The 20,051-nt window shown below is 35.4% G+C and overlaps 1 protein-coding gene across 1 annotated transcript in view; it reads left to right on the forward strand.

Moving 5' to 3' along the window:
* The window catches only part of PCDH15 (protocadherin related 15), a 1,265,671-nt gene that overhangs the window by 862,271 nt on the left and 383,349 nt on the right, over positions 1–20,051 (forward strand). Inside the window, exon 11 of the mRNA XM_032845308.1 lies at positions 5,270–5,378. Within this exon, the coding sequence (XP_032701199.1) occupies positions 5,270–5,378 (109 nt within the window). The remainder of the gene's footprint in view (positions 1–5,269; positions 5,379–20,051) is intronic.

Consider the following 20,051-nt stretch of genomic DNA (forward strand, 5'->3'; position numbering starts at 1 on the left):
AGGAACCAAGAGAATTATGTGTGCTTTGAACTTTCCGGGTGAGATAGAATGGATCTCACAGTCCTGTAGACCATGACTTTTCTTTGTTTGACGATGGTTAAAGTGGTGAAAGCATTCTACCACCGAAATCTCTTGAGTTTCCCTTGAATGTATTTTTTATGCAAGGTTATAGTTTGAACACCTAAAAGAAAAAAGAGTTGGGGCTTCCTTAAATCTACAGATCAGGTTCCTTAATCTTCTTTTGTGATTGCTTGTGAATACATTTTTACTTATTATCTGTGTAAATAGATACAGGTATATCTACACATAGACATACAGCAGAATTGGGACTGAAACACGTAGAAGGAATAAGTAGTCCTCACAGACCCCAACCCTCTAATTACCTCTAATTCTTTCTCAAAAGAATTCAAGAGTTGAACATGAAAACATGGTCTTAGATCTATTGCAAAGACAAGGCGCCTCTCCAGAAAATGATCATGAAGCATGTGTCTCTAGCAGAATAATCTTGGGTTTTATAATCATAGAATCAGAGAACCTTTCTACTGTAGACAATCTTTTTGTTACTGTTTGATAGGTTCTATGATTATCCTCATGACATGAATCTCGTTATGTGGACTTAAATCATTTTAGGGGTGAATCACCATTACTAAATATGTCAGGAAATTTAAGGGCTAATTCAAGGAGCATGGGAATGAAAGCCTGCTCTTCTGTTCACTTGTAACATGCACCCATTAGCAGGAGCAGAATTCAGGAGACATGACTTCTCGAAGGCAAATAAGACTGAGAGAAGGCAGACCTGCTTTAGGGGCAAGGTGTTTAGGTGCCTTTTTAATGTGACTCCTGGAATTCAACTTGATGAATCAAATATGTTGCATACTGTTCGCACTAGGCTGTGGGTTATGTTTGCGCAAATTGGCCAACAGAGTTTCCAGTGAAGAGTGATCCCAATTATTATGCTGGCATAGAGGATCCTCTTAATCCTCTCCTTAAGGACACCCAAGCATATTCAAGCCATGGGTGAATTTTTTAATTTCTTGAGCATAATTCTTCTGAATCCAACAGTAAAATTAGAAGCTAAGAGAAATAAAGGGACAGGAGAATTAAGGAGCAGTAGTTACTATCTACTTGAAGAGAATGTTTCTTTAAAGGAAACGTATTTCATAGGTGCTCGCCTTTTCACAAGACCCATGAAATGTTGTTCTCACAGTAGCTACCACTGGACTGTTTCCTCAGAGTCCACCTGAGAGTACTGTACCGATCTCTTACCAGGTTGTGTAATTCAGTAGAATACAAAATGACAAGAACGTACTAAATGAGTATATATTGTTTGCCAAACCTTGTAAATGATTACATGCTTGTTTTTTTTTCTTTTTTTAAAAGATTTTATTTGTTTATTTATTTGAGAGAGAAAGAGAGAAGGCAGGGAGGGCGGAGGAGGCAGAGGGAGAAGCAGACTCTTCGCTGAGCAGGGAGGCAGATGCTGGGCTCAATCCCAGAACTCTGGGATCATGACTTAAGCCACAGGCAGATGCTTCACTGACTGAGCCACCCAGGAGTCCCTACATTTTTTCTTCCATAAAATTCTTGCTTTTTCCATAAAATTCTTGCTTATTCTAAGGAATTGTGTCCCTCTAGGATTTTCTTGCTTATTTGTATGCCTTCCAGTGCCTGGCTGCATCTAATATAGAGATTTTTGGTGAGAAAAAAGTTAAAAAAATGATGCATGTTCTTATGTTGTTTCTTCTAATGAATGCATATATAATTTTTCTACTCTGGTTTAAATGTTACTTATCTTTATGAGAAATTATATTAAATATTTTAACAGTGTCATTCTAAACAAAACACAGTATCCTTTAATGTTATGTGTTGCTTATGTTAAAAATTCTCAAGATTCAGAGACCCCTATGTACGTGGGAGATAATCTCAGAAATTATATCTGAGAATTCATTCTTTTCGCCTTTAAACCCAAATTTTCTGAAAAATTCATTAATGGTAGCATAAGAAAAATAGTTTTTCTGGGGCACCTGGATGATCCTCAGATTCTTGATTTCGGCTCAGGTCATGATCTCAAGTTTGGGAGATTGAGTCCTGCTGGAGCTTCTCTCTCTAAAATGAATAAATAAATCTTTAACAAAAAAGGAAAGTAGTTTTTCTTAAGGTAAGTTGCTAGTCTTTATAGCGTGAGACAAGTCAGTCCTAACGAGTTATTCAGGATAGCTATGGTTCTCCCAAATTTCTAGAGCCTTATTAAAGACTTCACCCAGAGGGTTGATTTTATTCTCACTAGTACAATTTATGTATTTGTAGTATTAAAAGTAAGTTCAGGGTATGGTAACTACATAGTGAAATGGGACTATATGGCTTTTAAATAAATACCTTTCGTTGCACCTACCTTCACTTCTAGATCTAGTCTCCTGAGTCATGGACATTTTGGTATTTGCATTTTTAAATCCTCTGATTCTAAATAGCACACTTGCTTCCTTTTATTTCTTCAGTTCTCACCATGTATTTATTAATAACCGACTATGAAAGATGAGCAATGCTATTAGCACCTCTCCCTCCCTCTGGGTTTTGTTTACCATGTTATGTTTAGTTTTATCTATTGTTCGCATAATTTTAAATTATATGACTAAAACCCCATTGCTCATCCTAACAACTTTAGATTGTACAGGAGAGGATTTAATCTATATAACTCGTTACCAAAACTAAAACTGCATAGGTGTGGGTATTTAGCAGATCCACAGAAACAGCGGAGTAAAGGTGATCAGCTGGGACCCTCTCCCAGAAGAGCTCAGACTCAATTTTTGTTAATTCTGGGTAAGTTATTTCCAACAACAGGAACCGAGGGTCCCTTAGTATATTTCCCTGAGCATGGGAAGGAGGAAGGGATTGCAAAAGAATCCTGAGATTAGAAATGCCTTCGCAAGGTCTGAATCGACCTGTACTTTGGGAAAAGCCATCACAGATTTGCTAGTTGAACCAGACAGAAGTAGCTTAGCTCTACGGAGACTTTAGTGCTCAGATTCCTTTGAAAAAATGTCTGGGGTGAGCTATCAGCCCTTAACTCCTCCATTCAAACATACATACGTTAAAGAGCTTTGGATTTTTATCAGTTCCAAGAGAAATCCAGGATTACAGAGGAAGTAAAATGGAAATTGGGAAGGGGTGTGTGTGTGTCTTTGTGAGTGAGAGAGAGAGATAGAGGGGGGTGGGGGGAGGAGAGAGAGCATAAAACAGAAAAAGAGGGACAGAAACAGGGAGCAAGGGGAAGAGTCTAAGAAGAGTATTCTGTTGTAATGTGTTGTATTCTGTAAAAACAGCAGCAACAACAACAAAACAGTAGTCATCTAGATTTAATGACATAATTTTGATACTGATTTGATATTTTCATGGTGCTGAATCCATGTTTCAGCAAGTGAATAGAATATTAGAAAGTTATCCCTACCAGGAGCTCTCTGTTTTAGGAAAATATTAATAACGTTTAGACTACTGAGTGCCCATGAGAGATTACGAACTGGGCAGAGTCCCTCAGATGTATGTGAACTCCATATTATTGGTCAGTGATTATCTTTAATTATTGCAACTTCAATAATTTAATATATTTTAATACTATAGCTATGCTTAACATCACTTAACATAACTTAATCAAAATTAAGTATCAGACAGTACAGTTTAATATCATTGCCTTTTTAGCATGGCACCACTGTCCATTTCTGCTGAGATTAGAAATTACTGATTTTATTTGAAAGTACATGATATGTGTCAAGGTTCTATCATTTGAGAAGAATTAAAGTAACATTGCAGTGATTCCTTAGAATGTGAAGTTATATATTTAAGTAGACATTATTTCCCTTTAGAATTACTATTATAGGGGCACCTGGGTGGCTCAGTCGTTAAGCGTCTGCCTTCAGCTCAGGTCATGATCCCAGGATCCTGGGGATCGAGCCCCGCATCAGGTTCCCTGCTCGGGGGTAGGCCTGCTTCTTCCTTTCCCACTCCCGTAGCTTGTGTTCCCTCTCTCACTGTGTCTCTCTCTCTCAAATAAGTAACATCTTTTAAAAAAAGAGAATTATTATTATATTTGGCCTGAGCATTGTAGAGACATAAAGCAGTATTTCTCAAGCTGTGTTCTAAGGGATTGTAAGAGTTTAAGATGTAAATGGGTGATTCTAGAAAATGTGCAAATAAACCCCTTTCTTGGACAGTCTTTATGCAAATTAGCATATACATCTCTGAAAAGACCTGCAGTAGAGTAGATTAGCTTTTTGAAAAGTTATTTAATACCGTGCATCACAAACTTATCTGTGTGGAGTGCATATTTGTTTTTTCAGCATACCTGTTATAAATTATAACTTATAATTTAGTATAGGGGTTAACAAATCACATCCTATTCACCATTTGTTTTTGTAAATTAAGTTTTATTGCAATATAGTCATGCCCATTTCTTGTTTTTGTAACAGTGGCAGAGTTGAAAAGCTGACTCAAATACTTTATGTCCTGCAAAACCTAAACATATTTATTATCTGGTTCTTAACAGAAAAATGTTTGCCTATCATGATAGCAGAACAGTAAACCTCTGAACATCATATTGGGAAACAAGGACTTAGAGAAATGTATTGCTAGTTTAAATGGCATCTTCTTATGGATAACTACAAGTTAAATGTATATACATGCATGATATAGAATTAATTTTAACTATATAAAATTTGCAATGATGGGGCTTTGATTGTTATTCAATTAAAGCATCACTTTGAAAGATTTTATCTTAATATAATTAAGTTATGTGAAATTTTGAAACACGATCTTGGAAAGAAAAATAGTGTAAATATTCTTACGAATCTTGTCTAAACACAGATAAAAATAATACTTGATAGCCTCACATTTTTTCTGATTTAATTATATCTAGGGAAGATTCAAACTTTATTGATATCTTTCTTCCTTGTTTTCTTTTTAGGAGAAATTCCTGATAGAACGTTCTAAATGCATAATTACTCTGTCTTTTCATTTTGACCTTGAGGCCACATTGCTCCTTCTTCAGATTCAAAATTAGTCTAATATGTTAAGTTACAGATCTTGAAACCTGAGTTTAAGTACTAGCTCAGATATCACCTAGCTGTCCACACTATAAGATCTAATACCTGAAACCTGAGTTTAATACTAGCTCAGATATTACCTAGCTGTCCAAACTATAATACCCAATCCCTGAGTGTCAGTTTTTCATGAGGCATTAATAATAAAGCTGAACTAAACTGTCTGAATTTTTTTCCAGGAAGAACTGAACCCCATCATTGTTACCCCACCCATCCAAGCTGTTGACCAGGACCGGAATATCCAGCCACCATCAGATAGGCCAGGCATCCTCTACTCCATCCTTGTTGGTTTGTATTTACTCCCATTTTACACTCTCAGTTATCACTCTCAAACCATGTAGAAAAAGCGGTCTCAAATCAAAGGAAACACCTTTAATAACAAAGTTGATCTCCTTGGTAATTACTATTTTTATATAAAAATGAATTTAAAAATAACGGCTTTTCTCTTAGAATTAGTTTTAATGAAATGTGTAGAAGAAAACATGGAATTTTTTTTAATTGAAGAAGTGAAGCCACTTTAAAAAATGAATAATAATCTACATATTGGTAGTTTTCTCTGTGTTACCTCATAAAGAATTCTCTAAGAAAAATTTGAAAAAAAATTAATTGAAAATATACACTGTTTGCTCTACTAGTATTTTGCCATTGGTTAAATGTAATTATGTAATTCTGAAAATATATGACTGAATTAAATAAGGGTTTTTGGAACCATATGGGAGAAGGACCATGATTACCCAAGGGTACACAATATATTATACCCTTGGCTAATTTTTCCTTGAAAATTTTCACAGGAGCTATTCTAGTTCATTGTTGTGCATATACTGGTAATTATACCAAAGCAAAAATGATGAGAATTTGATTATGATACTCTTCTCAAATTACTTTTGCTAAAATACGGGTGTTGCTGCTTTGCATGGTTTATAGTCTCTAGAGAGAGAGATGCGTGTGAGACAGATCATAAATCTCTTCACGAAGAAGAGGTTGCTTTTGAAGTATGCTTCAGAATGACTATTCAGTGGAATTCAACATTGCCCTCAACCCCTTTCTAACCCTGAGCCTTCAGCCTGCGTGTGTGCACACATGCATAGTAATACAACAGCCTACATACATTAGATAGATTTCCAAATATGATGTTATATCCCACTTAGAAATGTTGTCTGTAAGAAGGTTGTCTCTGGAACTACACATTTGTCATAAGCCAGCTACAGATATTAGACTATTACATTTTTTTAAAAGAGCTTATGAACATAAGCCTCCATCTTTTAAGTCTGTAAGGGCCTTAGCATAGATAAAAAGAAATAGCCATTGTTCCTCTCATTAACAGAAGGGTTGACACCATGTCGGTCGCTGTGCTAGGTACTATAGATGCAAAGATGAGAGATAAATGTTCTAGGTTAGGGAGGGGTGGAGTCTATGGCTAGAAACATGTCCAAAGATAAATTCAAATACCTAGTTCTAAGCACTAGAAATAAGCTATGAACCACATATTACATGGGATCATGGAAAGAAAGTACAAAGTATTTCTGAGAAAATTGCTTAGAGTTATTTCAGCAGAAAGATCAGGGTTTCCAGGAATAAATTACCTAGAAGGCTGATATAGCGTATACTAAGTCCAAAGGATGAAATTTAAAGACACTCGTAGAGAAGCAGACTACCCAGAGTGGGCTGAAGTCCATTGGTATTCCTGAGTTTCTTTCACTTTCAGAAATTGCATTTATTCTTTCTTTCAATAAATAAGCATCTACTCTGTGGAGGAAGACAGTTTCCTCAAGTCACACAGCTGGTGTTCTGGGAGCAGAAACAGGCAACAAACAACAAATATAATAAATACATGTGTAGTTATTATACATGATAGAGATGGTCTGTGCTGTGGGAAAAATAGAGCTTGATAAGTAGGAGTAGAAGTACAGAAGGGGTGTTGCAGTATAAATTAAATGGGATGAACACGGCATACCTCATTGAAAAAGTGAGGTCTGACGGGCACCCGGGTGGCTCAGTCAGTTCGGTGGCTGCTTCTAGCTTGGATCATGATCCCAGGGTTCTGGGATGGAGGCCCTCAATTCCTCCCTGCTCAGTGGGGAGCCTGCTTCTCTTCCTCTATTGTTGCCCCTGCTTGTGCTCTCTCTCTCTCTCTTTCTCTGTCAGATAAACAAATAGAATTAAAAAAAACAAAAAAACAGTGAGTTTTGAGTAAAGTCTCATGGACATTAGAGGAGTTAGCCATGTTGATATCTGGGAGATAGTTTCTGGGCAGAGATAAAAGCTGGAACTTGCCTATTGGTTTTCAGAAGCATCAAGGAGGCCAGTAGCATTGGAGAGGGAAGTAGAAAGGAGATGTGAGGGTGACTGGATGGCACAGTTGATTAAGCATCCGACTCTTGGTTTCAGTTCAGGTCATGATCTCAGGCTCTTGAGACTGAGCCTCAAGTTGGGCTCCAAGCTCAGCACACAGTTCTTTTCCTCTCCTTCTGCCATGCCCCTATACTCTCTTCTTCTCTCCTTCTCTGAAAAAATAAATAAATCAAAAGAAAGAAAGAAAGAAAGAAAGAAAGAAAGAAAGAAAGAAAGAGGAATAAAGAAAGGAAAGAAAGAAAGAAAGAAAGAAAGAAAGAAAGAAAGAAAGAAAGAAAGAAAGAAAATGTGAAAAATAAGAGGGGGCCAGAAAATACAGAATCTTCTATACTATCAATCTACTTTGTCATTTACTTTAAGTGAAATGAGAAGCAAATATATTAATGAGAGCAGAATAATGAATTGCTTTTCTATACCATCAGCCACCAACTGTAGTATGATGAATAGTCCTAAATAATTGACATACCACTAGCACTAACTTTGCTTTCACAGCCAAGTTTTAAAAAAAGATATGATTTCATATATTTATATTTCTAGAAGGCAAGATGTTATATGGGTAGTTTCAATTATGTTCAGATCCTGACTTTAAAACTTACTACTCGTAATTATATGATTATGCTGGGTGAGTTACTAATTTCTCTGCCTCAGTTTACTCCTCTTTAAAATGGAGTTGATAAAAACAGACCTTCTATAAATGGGTTTTGAGGATTTGATTTCATACAGGGAAATAGTTAATAGTGCCTAGAAAAAAGTTAGTTCTCAGTAAATGTTAGTTGATATTGTCATTACCATTAAGAAGAAAAATCATGTTTCCTAAGTTAAATAAGACTGGTAAGAATAGAAACACACACATACAAAAATCAAACATACAAAATGAGATTTCCATGGCTCTGACTTTACTTACTTTTCCAGAAGTCTTAATATTCCTTAAGTCCACCCAAATAATTCTGAATGTATGTGTTCCTCAGAGCTAGTTTTCGCAATCTCCATGTGGAGAGTTCTCCTCTCACACACATTCTTGGTGGTCTGTTACTGAATGTGAGGATGTGGATCCTGAGGTGTGTGAAAAGGTCATCTGAGGATTGTTGCCAACCCCTTTACTGGTCCTACTGTAACTATCATCAGTTCTGGAATTATTTCTTCTCCTATTGATTATTCCCCCAGCAACCTGACCCTATGTCACCTCAATCCATTGTTTCCTATGATGTGTCCCCTGGTTTTCCTCAAGAAAAATGATACCATTGTATATGGGGTGGGTGGGAGGGATGGGATTAGCAGGGATAAATGAGTGAAAGATATTCAAACTATAAGCAAAGTCAAAAATTCATAATTAAAAAAAAAAGCCTCAAAATTGACTACTGCCTTAAAATGGAAATTGTTTCATCCCAAAATGGGGAAGGGCAGTTGGTGGGAATTAGTAAAACTCTGATAGTCCAACAAATGCTCCTTTCATGTTTTACTATTAGGAAGATGAAATTTAGGTTTAAATTGGAACATGTACTAAAGGGCAAAAAAGTGACAGTAAAATCTCAGCTAATAAGTACAAAATAGAATCTTCTGGTAAACTAAAATTTTCAATGAAACTGACATAAATTTAGATGAACTGAATTATTTTTGTTTGGGCACTTATGATTTTAGAAACACTGGGTTGGATATTTAATGAAGCCCTTTAAGTTTGTTATAGTCAATATAATAAAATCATACATGTAAGATTAGATTAAAGTTATAATAATTTAAGGACCCATCTGAGGTGAAGTCATTGAAAATAGACAAAGACTCCTGAAAATTTGCCCTTCCAGAAAAGCAATGAAAAATCGGTTTAAAAAAAAAGGGGAAAATCATAATTTGGGGCCATTAATTCCTGAATTAACCAAGGTTTAAAAACAACCCAGGGAACATTTATTCAAGAAAAACAGATGACTCTTTGTAATAACTTTTTTTTTTTTTAAACTCTGGAATTATTCACTTGCCCGATTCCCATTGCCTGCTCTTTAGTTCAGCAGTAGCACTAAAAAATAACAACCCGCCCCCTCCCCCAAAGCAGCTTGGCAGTCATTGGAAGAAGCAGAACAAAACTTCGTGGTTCTCTGGAAGAACTCACATGAAAACCTGACTTCAATTTCACCCAGCACAAAAAGCCTTATTTGGGAGCTGGAGGGGGAAGATGGGAGAGGAGTTTGTCAAAAATAGTTACAGGCAAGTGTTTTTACTTTGTTGCTGCCTGAAGTGATAGGTAACAATTGGGACAAGCAATAAGCTAAATAAACAGTAAATTTAAGAAAGAAGGCAGGAATGATATCCATAGGGTCTGTAAAATGTTTTGACTTATTTCTAGGAATCTTAGGGCAACAATAAGAACAGTGTAGTGCGAATTCTCGAAAACATCTGGGTTACCTTGAGTTTCTGGAAAAGCAGCTCTGGGTTACCTTGAGTTTCTGGAAAAGCAGAAAGCAAAAGCTAAAGTCGAATTCTAAACAGCAAGACTGAAGACTAAAGATGCGATCAGCTCTGGGTTACCTTGAGTTTCTGGAAAAGCAGAAAGCAAAAGCTAAAGTCGAATTCTAAACAGCAGGACTGAAGACTAAAGATGTGATCCAAAATACACAAAGTCCTCCTCAAAAAAGACTAGGAGAATTACTGCTTCTAAATATGTTCAAAGATCTCTTCCAATCATTAACTAACCACTGAACTAATACAGATTTCAGTGGAACCACATGACAAAGAATACAGATTTTGGAGTATTAGTTCAGAAATAATTAGTTGAGAAAACGAATGAGCACAACTAAAACAAGCAATTTCCTCCATAGTTCCTGGGGAAGGAAGGAATCTGATTTTCAGTTTTGTCACATAATACTGTTTGCAATGACCAGTTTTTAACAAAAATTATGAGACTAGAAAAAAACAGGGAAGAATGGTTGATACGCAAGGCAAATAAAATAACAAAAGTGTTTCTGAGGAAGCCCAGACATTGGGCTTACAAAGATTATCAACTAGGTGGGGGTGGGGGGGAGATACAACAAAGACCTTTGATCAGGTATTTAAAATATGTCCAAAGAACTAAAGAAAATCATATGCAAAGAATTACATTAAAATATGGGAATGCTATCTCATCAAAGAGATAATATTAACAAAGAGACATAAATTATAAAAAAGAACCTAATAGAAATTTTTGAATTGAAAAATACAACACCTGTAAATTAAAAATTTACTAGCAGGGCTTAATAGAAGATTCAAGTATGGAGAAGAAACAATCAGCAAATTTGAAGAGAGATCAATTGAGATTATCAAATCTGAGAACAAAAAGAAAAAAAGAATGAAGAAAGTGAAGAAGAGAGCCTCAGACACTTGTGGGATACCATTTTGTATACCAACATATGCATAACAGGAGTCCCAGGAGAGAAGAGAAAGGGGCTGAAAGAATATATGAATAAATAATGGTTAAAAACATCTTAAATTGCAGGAAAACAATCTGCACATCCAAGAAACTCAGTGAATTTTCAGAAAGTATAGACTTAAAGAAATTCAGACTCATCTCAATCAAATTACCAAATTACACAGACAAATAAAGAATTTGAAAGTACAGGTGACTTTTCATGGATATTAGTTCTCCATAAAATTATGATTTATCACCTGAAACAGTGGATGCCAGGAAACAGTGGGATGACATGTTCAAAGTACTAAAAGAAAAAAAATGCTCATCAATAATTCTAAGTATGACAAATATTTCCTTCAAAAAATGAATGAGAAATTAAGACATTCCCAGAAAAAGAAAATGAGAGAGTTTGTCAGTAGCAGACCTTCTCTATAAGAAATATCAAAGAGAAATCTAAGGCTGAAATTAAAGCACAATAGATAGTAACTCAAATCTACATGAAGAAATACAGAATAATGGAAAAAACAACTACATAGATAAGTATAAAAGATAGCATAGGTATAGTTTTTTCTAGTAACTCTTCCTTTTCTATCTAATATAAAGAAAAGGTTATAAAGCAATAATTAGATATCAGCATTGATGGATATGAAATGTATAAATATGCATTTGCAATAATAACTAGAAAGAGGGAAGCAAATTTAAAGATTTAAATTACTTAAGCAATTTAAAGATTTATATGAAAAGACACAACAAGGGAATTTAAACAGTACATATGAAAAATATCTATTTAACACAAAATAAGTCGGTAATAGAGTAATAGAGGAACAGAAAAGTCAGGAAATATAGAAGACAGAAAGCAAAATGGCAAATATAATCCTACCTTTTTAGTAAACACAATCAATGTAAGTTGTAAGTTAATGAAATGTTCCAATTAAAAGGCAGAGATTAACGGAATGGATAAAAAAGAAAGGACAACATGATTTAACCATACATTGTCTACAAGAGACACACTTCATTTATGGAGACATAAACCTTTGGGGTGTAAAAGGTTGTGAAAAGATAGTCCACACAAATGATAACTAAAAGTGAGCTGAAGTATTACTACTAATGTTAGACATAACTAGATTATACAATAATATTTTTTATTTGAGACAAAGATGGACATCTTATAGCAACAACAGAGTCAATCCATTAAGAAGGTATAATAGTTAAAAACATATAAGCATCTAACAATAGAGTCCAAAAGTACATGAAGCAAAAACTGATAAACCTGAATGGGGAAAATAAATCATTCAAGCATGATAGTTGGAGACTCTGCAACCCTACCATAAGTAATGGATTCAACAGCTAGACAGAGGGGAGCAAGGACAGAATTGAACAGCATTGCAAGCCAACCATACCTTACAGATATTCATACAATACTGAAACCCAAAACAATGGAATACACCTTTTTCTTAAAGGCACATGAAATATTCTTCAATATAGACCACAAGTTAGGCCACAAAACAGGTGTTATTAAATTGAAAATGATTGAAATTATACAAGTTATTGACCACAATGGAATGATACCAGAAATCACTAACAACAGAAATTTGGAAACTCACATATATGTGGAATTAGATAGATACTCCTGAATAGTCAATGGTTCAAAGGAAAAACCACAAAGAGAGTAAGAAAACTACTTTGAGATAAGTAAGAATGAAAACATGTCACACCAGAATTTATGGGATGAAGATGAAGGGATACTCAGAGTGAGATTTATAGTTGAGCATGCCAACATTAATAAAGAAGAAAAATCTAATCAACAATGTAATCTCTCAAGACTGTAGAAAAGGGTGAGCTAACTAAAACAGAGAACTCATAAGGATAGAAATAATGAAGTCTAGAGTGGAAATTAATGAAATATAAAATAAAAAACACAGTGAAGAATATCAGTGAAACTAAAATTTAAATTCTTTGAAAGGAACAACAAAACTGACAAACCTCGAGCTATGTTGGTCAAGAATATAAAAGAGAAGAAGCAGTTTACTCACTCTAGGGTGAAAGAAAGGACCTTATTGCTGACCTTTTAGACATAAGAATATTATAAGGGTATGTTACCTACAATCATGCACAAATTAGAAAACTGCTGTGGTCAAATTATTAGAAAGACACAAGCTATCGAAACAGACTCAAGAAGACGGAAAATTCTGAGCTAACCTATAACCTGTAAGGACATTGATATATCAAAAAACTTCTCAAAGAAAAACCCAAGACCAGAAGTCTTGACCAGGGAATTCTACCAAAGTTTAAAAAAAAAAAAAAAAAAAAAAAGATTTAGCAGCTATCCTTCCAAAAAATAAAAGAGCAAGGAATACTACATAACTCATTCTGTGAGGCTAGAATCACCCTGATAATAAAACTAGCCAAAGATATCACAAGAATAGAAAGTTATGCAACAATATCCCTTATGAATATAGGTGCATAATTTTTCATTTGAATACTTAACAAATCAAATCCAGCAGCCTATAAACAGGATTATGCATTGTGCCCAAATGGAATTTATCCCATGAACACAAGGTTGGTTTTATTTACAAATAAGGCAGTGTAATACACCTTAGTAATCGACAAAACCCATGATTACTTCAAAAGATGCAGAAACAAAATCTGACAAAATCAAACCCTTAATTAAATGTAAATTTACTTAATGACAAATCATTGAAACTAATATAAAGCAAAAACTATTAGAAATACAGGGAGAGGGTGTCTGGGTGGCTCAGTCAGTTAAGCCTCTGCCTTCAGCTCAAGTCATGATCTCAGGGTCCTGGGATCAAGCCCCACATCGGGCTCTCTGCTCAGCAAGGAGTCTGCTTCCCCCCCCCTTCCTGCCTCTCTGCCTACTTGTGATCTCTCTGTCAAATAAATAAATGAAATCTTAAAAAAATAAAAGAAAGAAATACAGGGAGATTTTTATTTAACAATTATGATAGTGAAAGATTTTAAAGCTACCTTCTTAGAACTTAGATCAAGTTGATAAAAATTCAGTAAGCATATAGTGATTAAGTGACTAAGGGATTAAAATAGAAAAAAAAATACCACTCTTTTCAAATTGTTTTTAAAAACCCAAAGTACATTTATTTAAAAATTGTGTGTTAGGCTAAAAATAAAAAAATCTTGATAAGTTTCAAGAACTAAAACACATTCTGTTAAATCAGAAAACCATAGAACCACAGAATCAAAACTAAAGGGGAATGGTAAAATTTCTAACCAAGTGAAAGGAATAATATTTTTTTTGTACATAAAGATACAGAGGAAGTGATGTCAATAAGATGGTGGGCTAGGAGGCCCCAACTCTTGTCTTGCCCACAAAAATAACAAAACAATAAATAACTACAGACTGATGGGAATAGCTCTGTGAAAGTTCTGGACTACAAAAGTGAAACAGCAGAAATTCTACAGGGCTTACAGACTGATGATTCCCACATAGGAAAGCATAGGGAGCATTTTACCTGCATTATGCCTTCCCCAAGTCTGAGCAGTTCGGTGCCAGGAGGGGTCCCCTTGGAGGGACTCTATCTCACAGGACCAGGAGAGCAGAGAAATCCCAGCAAACCTCATCACAATGGGCATTTGTAGCCTTTGCTAGGGAGGACTTACAGTCTTCACCAGGGCTGAACCTAGATGACAGAGCTGCCCAGAGCTCTCTACTCTGTCTCCTCCCTGGAGCTGGAGCTGTCACTGCAGTGAGACCAGGGCATAGTCACTGTTGTGCCCTGTTCTTGGGGGCCTAAGTCACAGTGTGTCTTCCCTCACTGGGACCCCACTGTCAGCCCTGAGTTGCAACTTTGATTCACCCTCACTGGGCTACACTGCAAACACACTAATAAAGTGGCAGTAGTAAGTCCTTACCCATCAATAACTACTCCAGATATAAGTGGTTTAAAATCTCCAGTTAAAAGACATAGACCAGCTAAATGGATTTTTTATAAAAGATCTAACGATAAGCTACCAATAAGAGACTCACTTAAGCCTGAGGACACTAGTGGGCTGAAAGTGAAAGGATGGAAATGTATTTCTGGCATACGTAAACCCATAAGGGGCAAGGGTAGCTATACTTATATAGGACAAAGTCAACTTAAAGTCAAAAGTTCTTATCAGAGACAAAAAAGGGCATTTCCATGAGAGTTCCCACACCGACACTAACAATATAATAGAGTTATATATTTACTTCCAATAATATAAGAAGGTCTTTGTTGATAATAGTAGCTTAAAATGTTAGTATTTTGTAATGCAGGGTACTCTAATATATAGGGGTGGGGTCTGGGTGGCTCAGTTGGTTAAGCATCTGACTCTTGGTTTCTGCTCAGGTCATGATCTCAGGGTTCTAAAATGGAGCCCCAATTCAGGCTCAGCACTTGGGGGAGTCTTCTTCCCTCTTTCTCTCCTGCTCCCCCTTCTCGCACACACTCCCTTTCTAAAATAAATAAATAAATCTTTAAAAAAATAATAAATATATAGTTAAGATAGATGTTATATACTAACATATAAATATTAAAATATAATTAATAGCTACTTTTCCTTATTTAAAGTAAGTATAATAATTGTGATGATATTATGAATATTCCAGCAGCTAAAGAGTTGGTGTCACACACTAGTTAAGAATAGAGACACCAATCCAGACAACTTGGGTTCATACATTTTATACAAGCACATATTAACTCAGATGGGCGTTATGAAATATTAGTATTTTTGTGCTCAAGTGTACAGGATAGTCATGTTGGAAAAGCCATGAAAATTCAAATTTGAATTATATTTTAAACTGAAAAAGGAATTCCCTCTTTTGTATATTTCAAATTTCACAAATACCGGAGGGAGAGTCCAGAATTTCTATTTATTTACCTTTACTTTTCTTGTTTAGTTTTGTTTTCCCAGTGCCATACACCTTATAACTGAACCCTTGTTTACATGCTGGCCTTTCAAACATTAAGTAACCTCACACATAATCTGTGAGTCATCTTCCCTCAGGCCTTTTTATTTTCTAGGATGTTGATTCTAATTTTAAATTATCTCCACTAATTCAGATATTTTTTACTTTTCCTTTTTGGATTCTTTTGGTTATTCTTCTCCATAATCAGAAACTTATTGTTGGCTAATAAACTGTAGTATTGTGATATATTATTATTATTACGTAGGCTTGTGAGAAGTTTGATTTTATGACACACATTATTGGAAGATGTTTCTCCTACTACACAGGTCATAGTACTGAGTATCAGTAACATTCATATTTTTATGGCTTTTCCTGGAAATTGTTCTAGAAAATTATTCATTTCAAACACATTGAAACTCTTGTCCCATCCCCCATAAAGATCACATAGGGTAGAATAATAAGCTACAAATACTGGAACTCATGAAAATAGATCTGCTAAAAATAAGAGCATTGATTGAATCCAAAGCGAAGTTATGTTACCTATAGTAGTGGGCTAGGGGGTGTTTTTATTAGTAAATGTACCAGCTTGAATACTTCTATAAAGAACTTCCAAAACGCAGTGGCTTAAATCAAACAGAAGTCTTTTTCTTTCTCAAGTAATAGCCCAAAGGATTATGACCCTGCGTTTGTGGGAAGGCTTTACCATTCTCAATTCTTTGTTCGCTATGTCACTCTACTCATTAACCCATTACAGCCAGTTGGAAAAACAGTAAAGTTCGGGGCAAGTAACTTTGTGGAAATGAACCAAAATTCATGAAAACAGTACAAGCTGGGGAAACATAAGGGAAGCTGTAGAGACAGTGGGTAGTGCTTTAGTTGTCTTTTCTTGTACAATAAACCACTCAAAAGATTAGTAACCTAAAGTGGCAGCGACTTGGTATTTCTCCTATTTCTGTGGGTTGATTGGGATTGACAGGTCAGGTCTTCTGCTTCTCACACAGGGCAGTTGATGCTACTCAAATGTGTAGCTTCAGCTGGGAGCTTACTAGGGATACAGACATCCAGGGAGTTACTCACTCCTCCTCTTCCCTCCGCCTCACCTTATTCTATAGCCTTCTTCACAGTATTGGTCACTGACTTCTAAGAAGCTAAAAGTAAAGGCTACCAGTCTTCTCAAAGCTTAGTCCCAGAACTGGAAAGATATCATTTCCGTTACAAACCATTGGTCAAATCAAGCAGGAGTCTAGCCCTTATTCAAGAAGAGGGAAAATAGACTCATTTTCACGGTGGGAAGTGCAAAATCTGTAGCTATCTCTGATCTACTTCAGGTAATTAGTGTACATGTTAGTTTAAGATAGTTACATGTTGGATTGAAGACAACTCTTTTCATTCCTTGTCCCATGAGTTAAAAATAAGTTGAGTTAGCCATCTAATGTTTCATAATGATGCTTGCATAATCATTAGTTAAAACTTCAATGCTCAACAATTGCATAAAACACTGCTTACTATTAATTATATTGGATGTAAGCCTACATTTCAAGTAATTCCAATTGTTTAAAAATTGTCAGGCTGACTTGATGTTCTTGGATATTCATGATGTGATGTAATGACACGACTGATTAAAACCTTGTACTAGGAGCATGGGAGTGAGCATCCTGTCCCTTTCCTGGTGTTCACTTTTGCATGCACCATTAGTGTTAGCTTTAACATACTTGGATACTGACTCTTTATCAGATATGTCATTTGCAAATATCTTCTATTCAGTAGAATGCCATTAGTTTGGTTTGGTTGATTATTTCCTTTGCTGTGTAGTAAAGTTTTATTTTGATGAAGCCCCAACAGTTTATTTTTGCTTTTGTTTTCCTAACCTTAGGCAACATATCTAGAAAAATGTTGCAGTGGCTAATGCCAGAGAAATTACTGTTCGTGTTCTCTTCAGGATTTTTATGATTTTAAGTCTCATGTGTATGTCTCTAATCCACTTGGAATTTAATTTTGTTTAATGTGCTAGAAACTAGTCTAGTTTTATTTTTTATGTGTAGCTGTCCAGTTTTCCCAGCACCATTTATTGAAGATATTGTTTCTTGCCCATTGCTTTTTGTTGGCTCCTTTGTTGGAAATTAAGTAACCATATAAATTATGGGTTTATTTCTGGGCCTTCTGTTCTGTTCTGTTAATCTATATATCTATTTTTGTCCTAATAGCCTCTGTTTTGATTACTATAGCTTTGTGGTATATTTTGAAATCTGTAATTGTGATACCTCCAGCTTTGTTCTTTCTTAGGATTGGTTTGGCAATTCAAGGTCTTCTGTGATCCCATACAAATTTTAGTATTATTTGTTCTAGTTTTGTGAAAAATGTTGTTGATATTTTGATGTGGATTGTATTGAATCTGTAGATTGCTTTGGGTGATATGGACATTTTGACAATATTAATTCTTCTAGTCCATAAGCATGGAATATCTTTCCATTTTTGTGTGTCCTTTTCATCAGTATTTTAGTTTTCAGAGTACAGATCTTACACCTCTTTGGTTAAGGGTGTTCCTAGGTATTTTATTGTGTTTGATGTGATTATAAATTTTTTAACATCTTAATTTTATTATTTCCATGTTCCAAGATTCATTGTTTATGCACCACACCCAGGGCTCCATGCAATATATGCTCTCCTTAATACCCACCACCAGTCTCTCCCATCCTCCCACCTTCCTCCTCTCCATAACCCTCAATTTCTTTCTCAGAATCCACAGTCTCTAATGGTTCATCTTTCCCTCCGGTTTCCCCCAATTCACTTTTTCTTTCCTTCTCCTAATGCCCTCCATGTTATTCCTTATCTCCACAAGTAAGTGAAACCATATGATAATTGACTTTCTCTGCTTGATTTATTTCACTCAGCATAATCTCCTTCAGTCCCATCCATGTTGATACAAAAGTTGGGTATTCATCCTTTCTGATGATTGTGTAATATTCCATTGTATATATGGGCCACATCTTCTTTATCCATTCTTCTGTTGAAGGGCATCTTGGCTCTTTCCACAGTTTGGAGAACGTGGACATTGCTGTTTACACTGTTGGTAGGAATGCAAGTTGGTGCAGCTACTTTGGAAAACAGTGTAGAGACTCCTCAAAAAATTAAAAATAGAGCTACCCTATTACCCTGCAATTGCCCTACTGGGTATTTACACCAAAGATACAGAGGTAGTGAAAAGCAGGGCCATATGTACCCCGATGTTCATAGCAACAATGTCCACAATAGCCAAACTGTGTTGTTTTTTTCTTTAAACCTCTCATTCTGCAATTTTGTTGTTCGTGTATAGAAACACTACTGATTTATTATTATTATTATTATTAATTATTATTATTGTTTCTTGCCACTTCACTGAATTCACTTATTACTTCTAGTAGTTTTTTGGTGGAGTTTTTAGGGTTCCTTATGTACAGTATCTTACCATCTGCAAATAGTGACAGTTTAACTTTTTTATCAATGTGGATGCCTCTTACTTCTTTTTCTTGTCTGATTGCTGTGACTCAGACTTCTAGGACTGTATTGAATAAAAGTGGTGAAGTGGACATCCTTGTCTTGCTCCTGACATTAGAGGGAATGGTCTCAGTTTTGACCACTGAATACGATGTTAGCTGTGATTTTTTCTTATATGGCCTTTATTAAGTTGAGGTATGTTCCCTTTCACCCCATTTTCTTGATAATATTTATCATGAATGGATATTAAATATTGTCAGATGTTTTTTCTGCATCTATCAAGATGATATGATTTTTATCCTTCATTTTGTTAATGTGCTGTGTGATGTTGATTGATTTGGGAATATTTAACCATCCTTGCAATCCAGGCACAAATCCCAACACGTTGTGGTGATTGAGCTTTCCAGTTCATTGTTGTATGAAATTTGGTAGTATTTCCTTGAGGATTTTTGTATCTATATTCATCAGAGATATTCGCCTGTAGTTTTCTTTCACGTGTGTGTGGTATCTTTTGGTATTAGAATAATGTTGGCCTCATGGAATATATTTGGAAGCTTTCCTTCCTCCACTGCTCTTGGAATACTTTGAGAAGAATAGGTACTACTCTTGTTTAAATGTCTGATAGAATTAATTTCTGAATCTATCTGGTCCTGAATTTTTATTTTTGGGTCATTTTTTTGATTACTAATTCAACTTCATTACTTCTAATTAGTCTGTCAGCTTTTCTATTTCTTCCTGTTTCAGTTTTGGAAGATTGTATAGTTCTAGGCATTTGTCCATTTTTCTAGGCATTCCAGTTTGTTGGCATGTAATTTTCCATAGCATTTTCTCATAATCCTTTGTATTTCTGTTTTTT

Source organism: Lontra canadensis, unplaced genomic scaffold (assembly GCF_010015895.1).
Source record: "Lontra canadensis isolate GAN:19392208 unplaced genomic scaffold, GSC_riverotter_1.0 scaffold162, whole genome shotgun sequence".
Lineage (NCBI taxonomy): Eukaryota > Metazoa > Chordata > Mammalia > Carnivora > Mustelidae > Lontra > Lontra canadensis.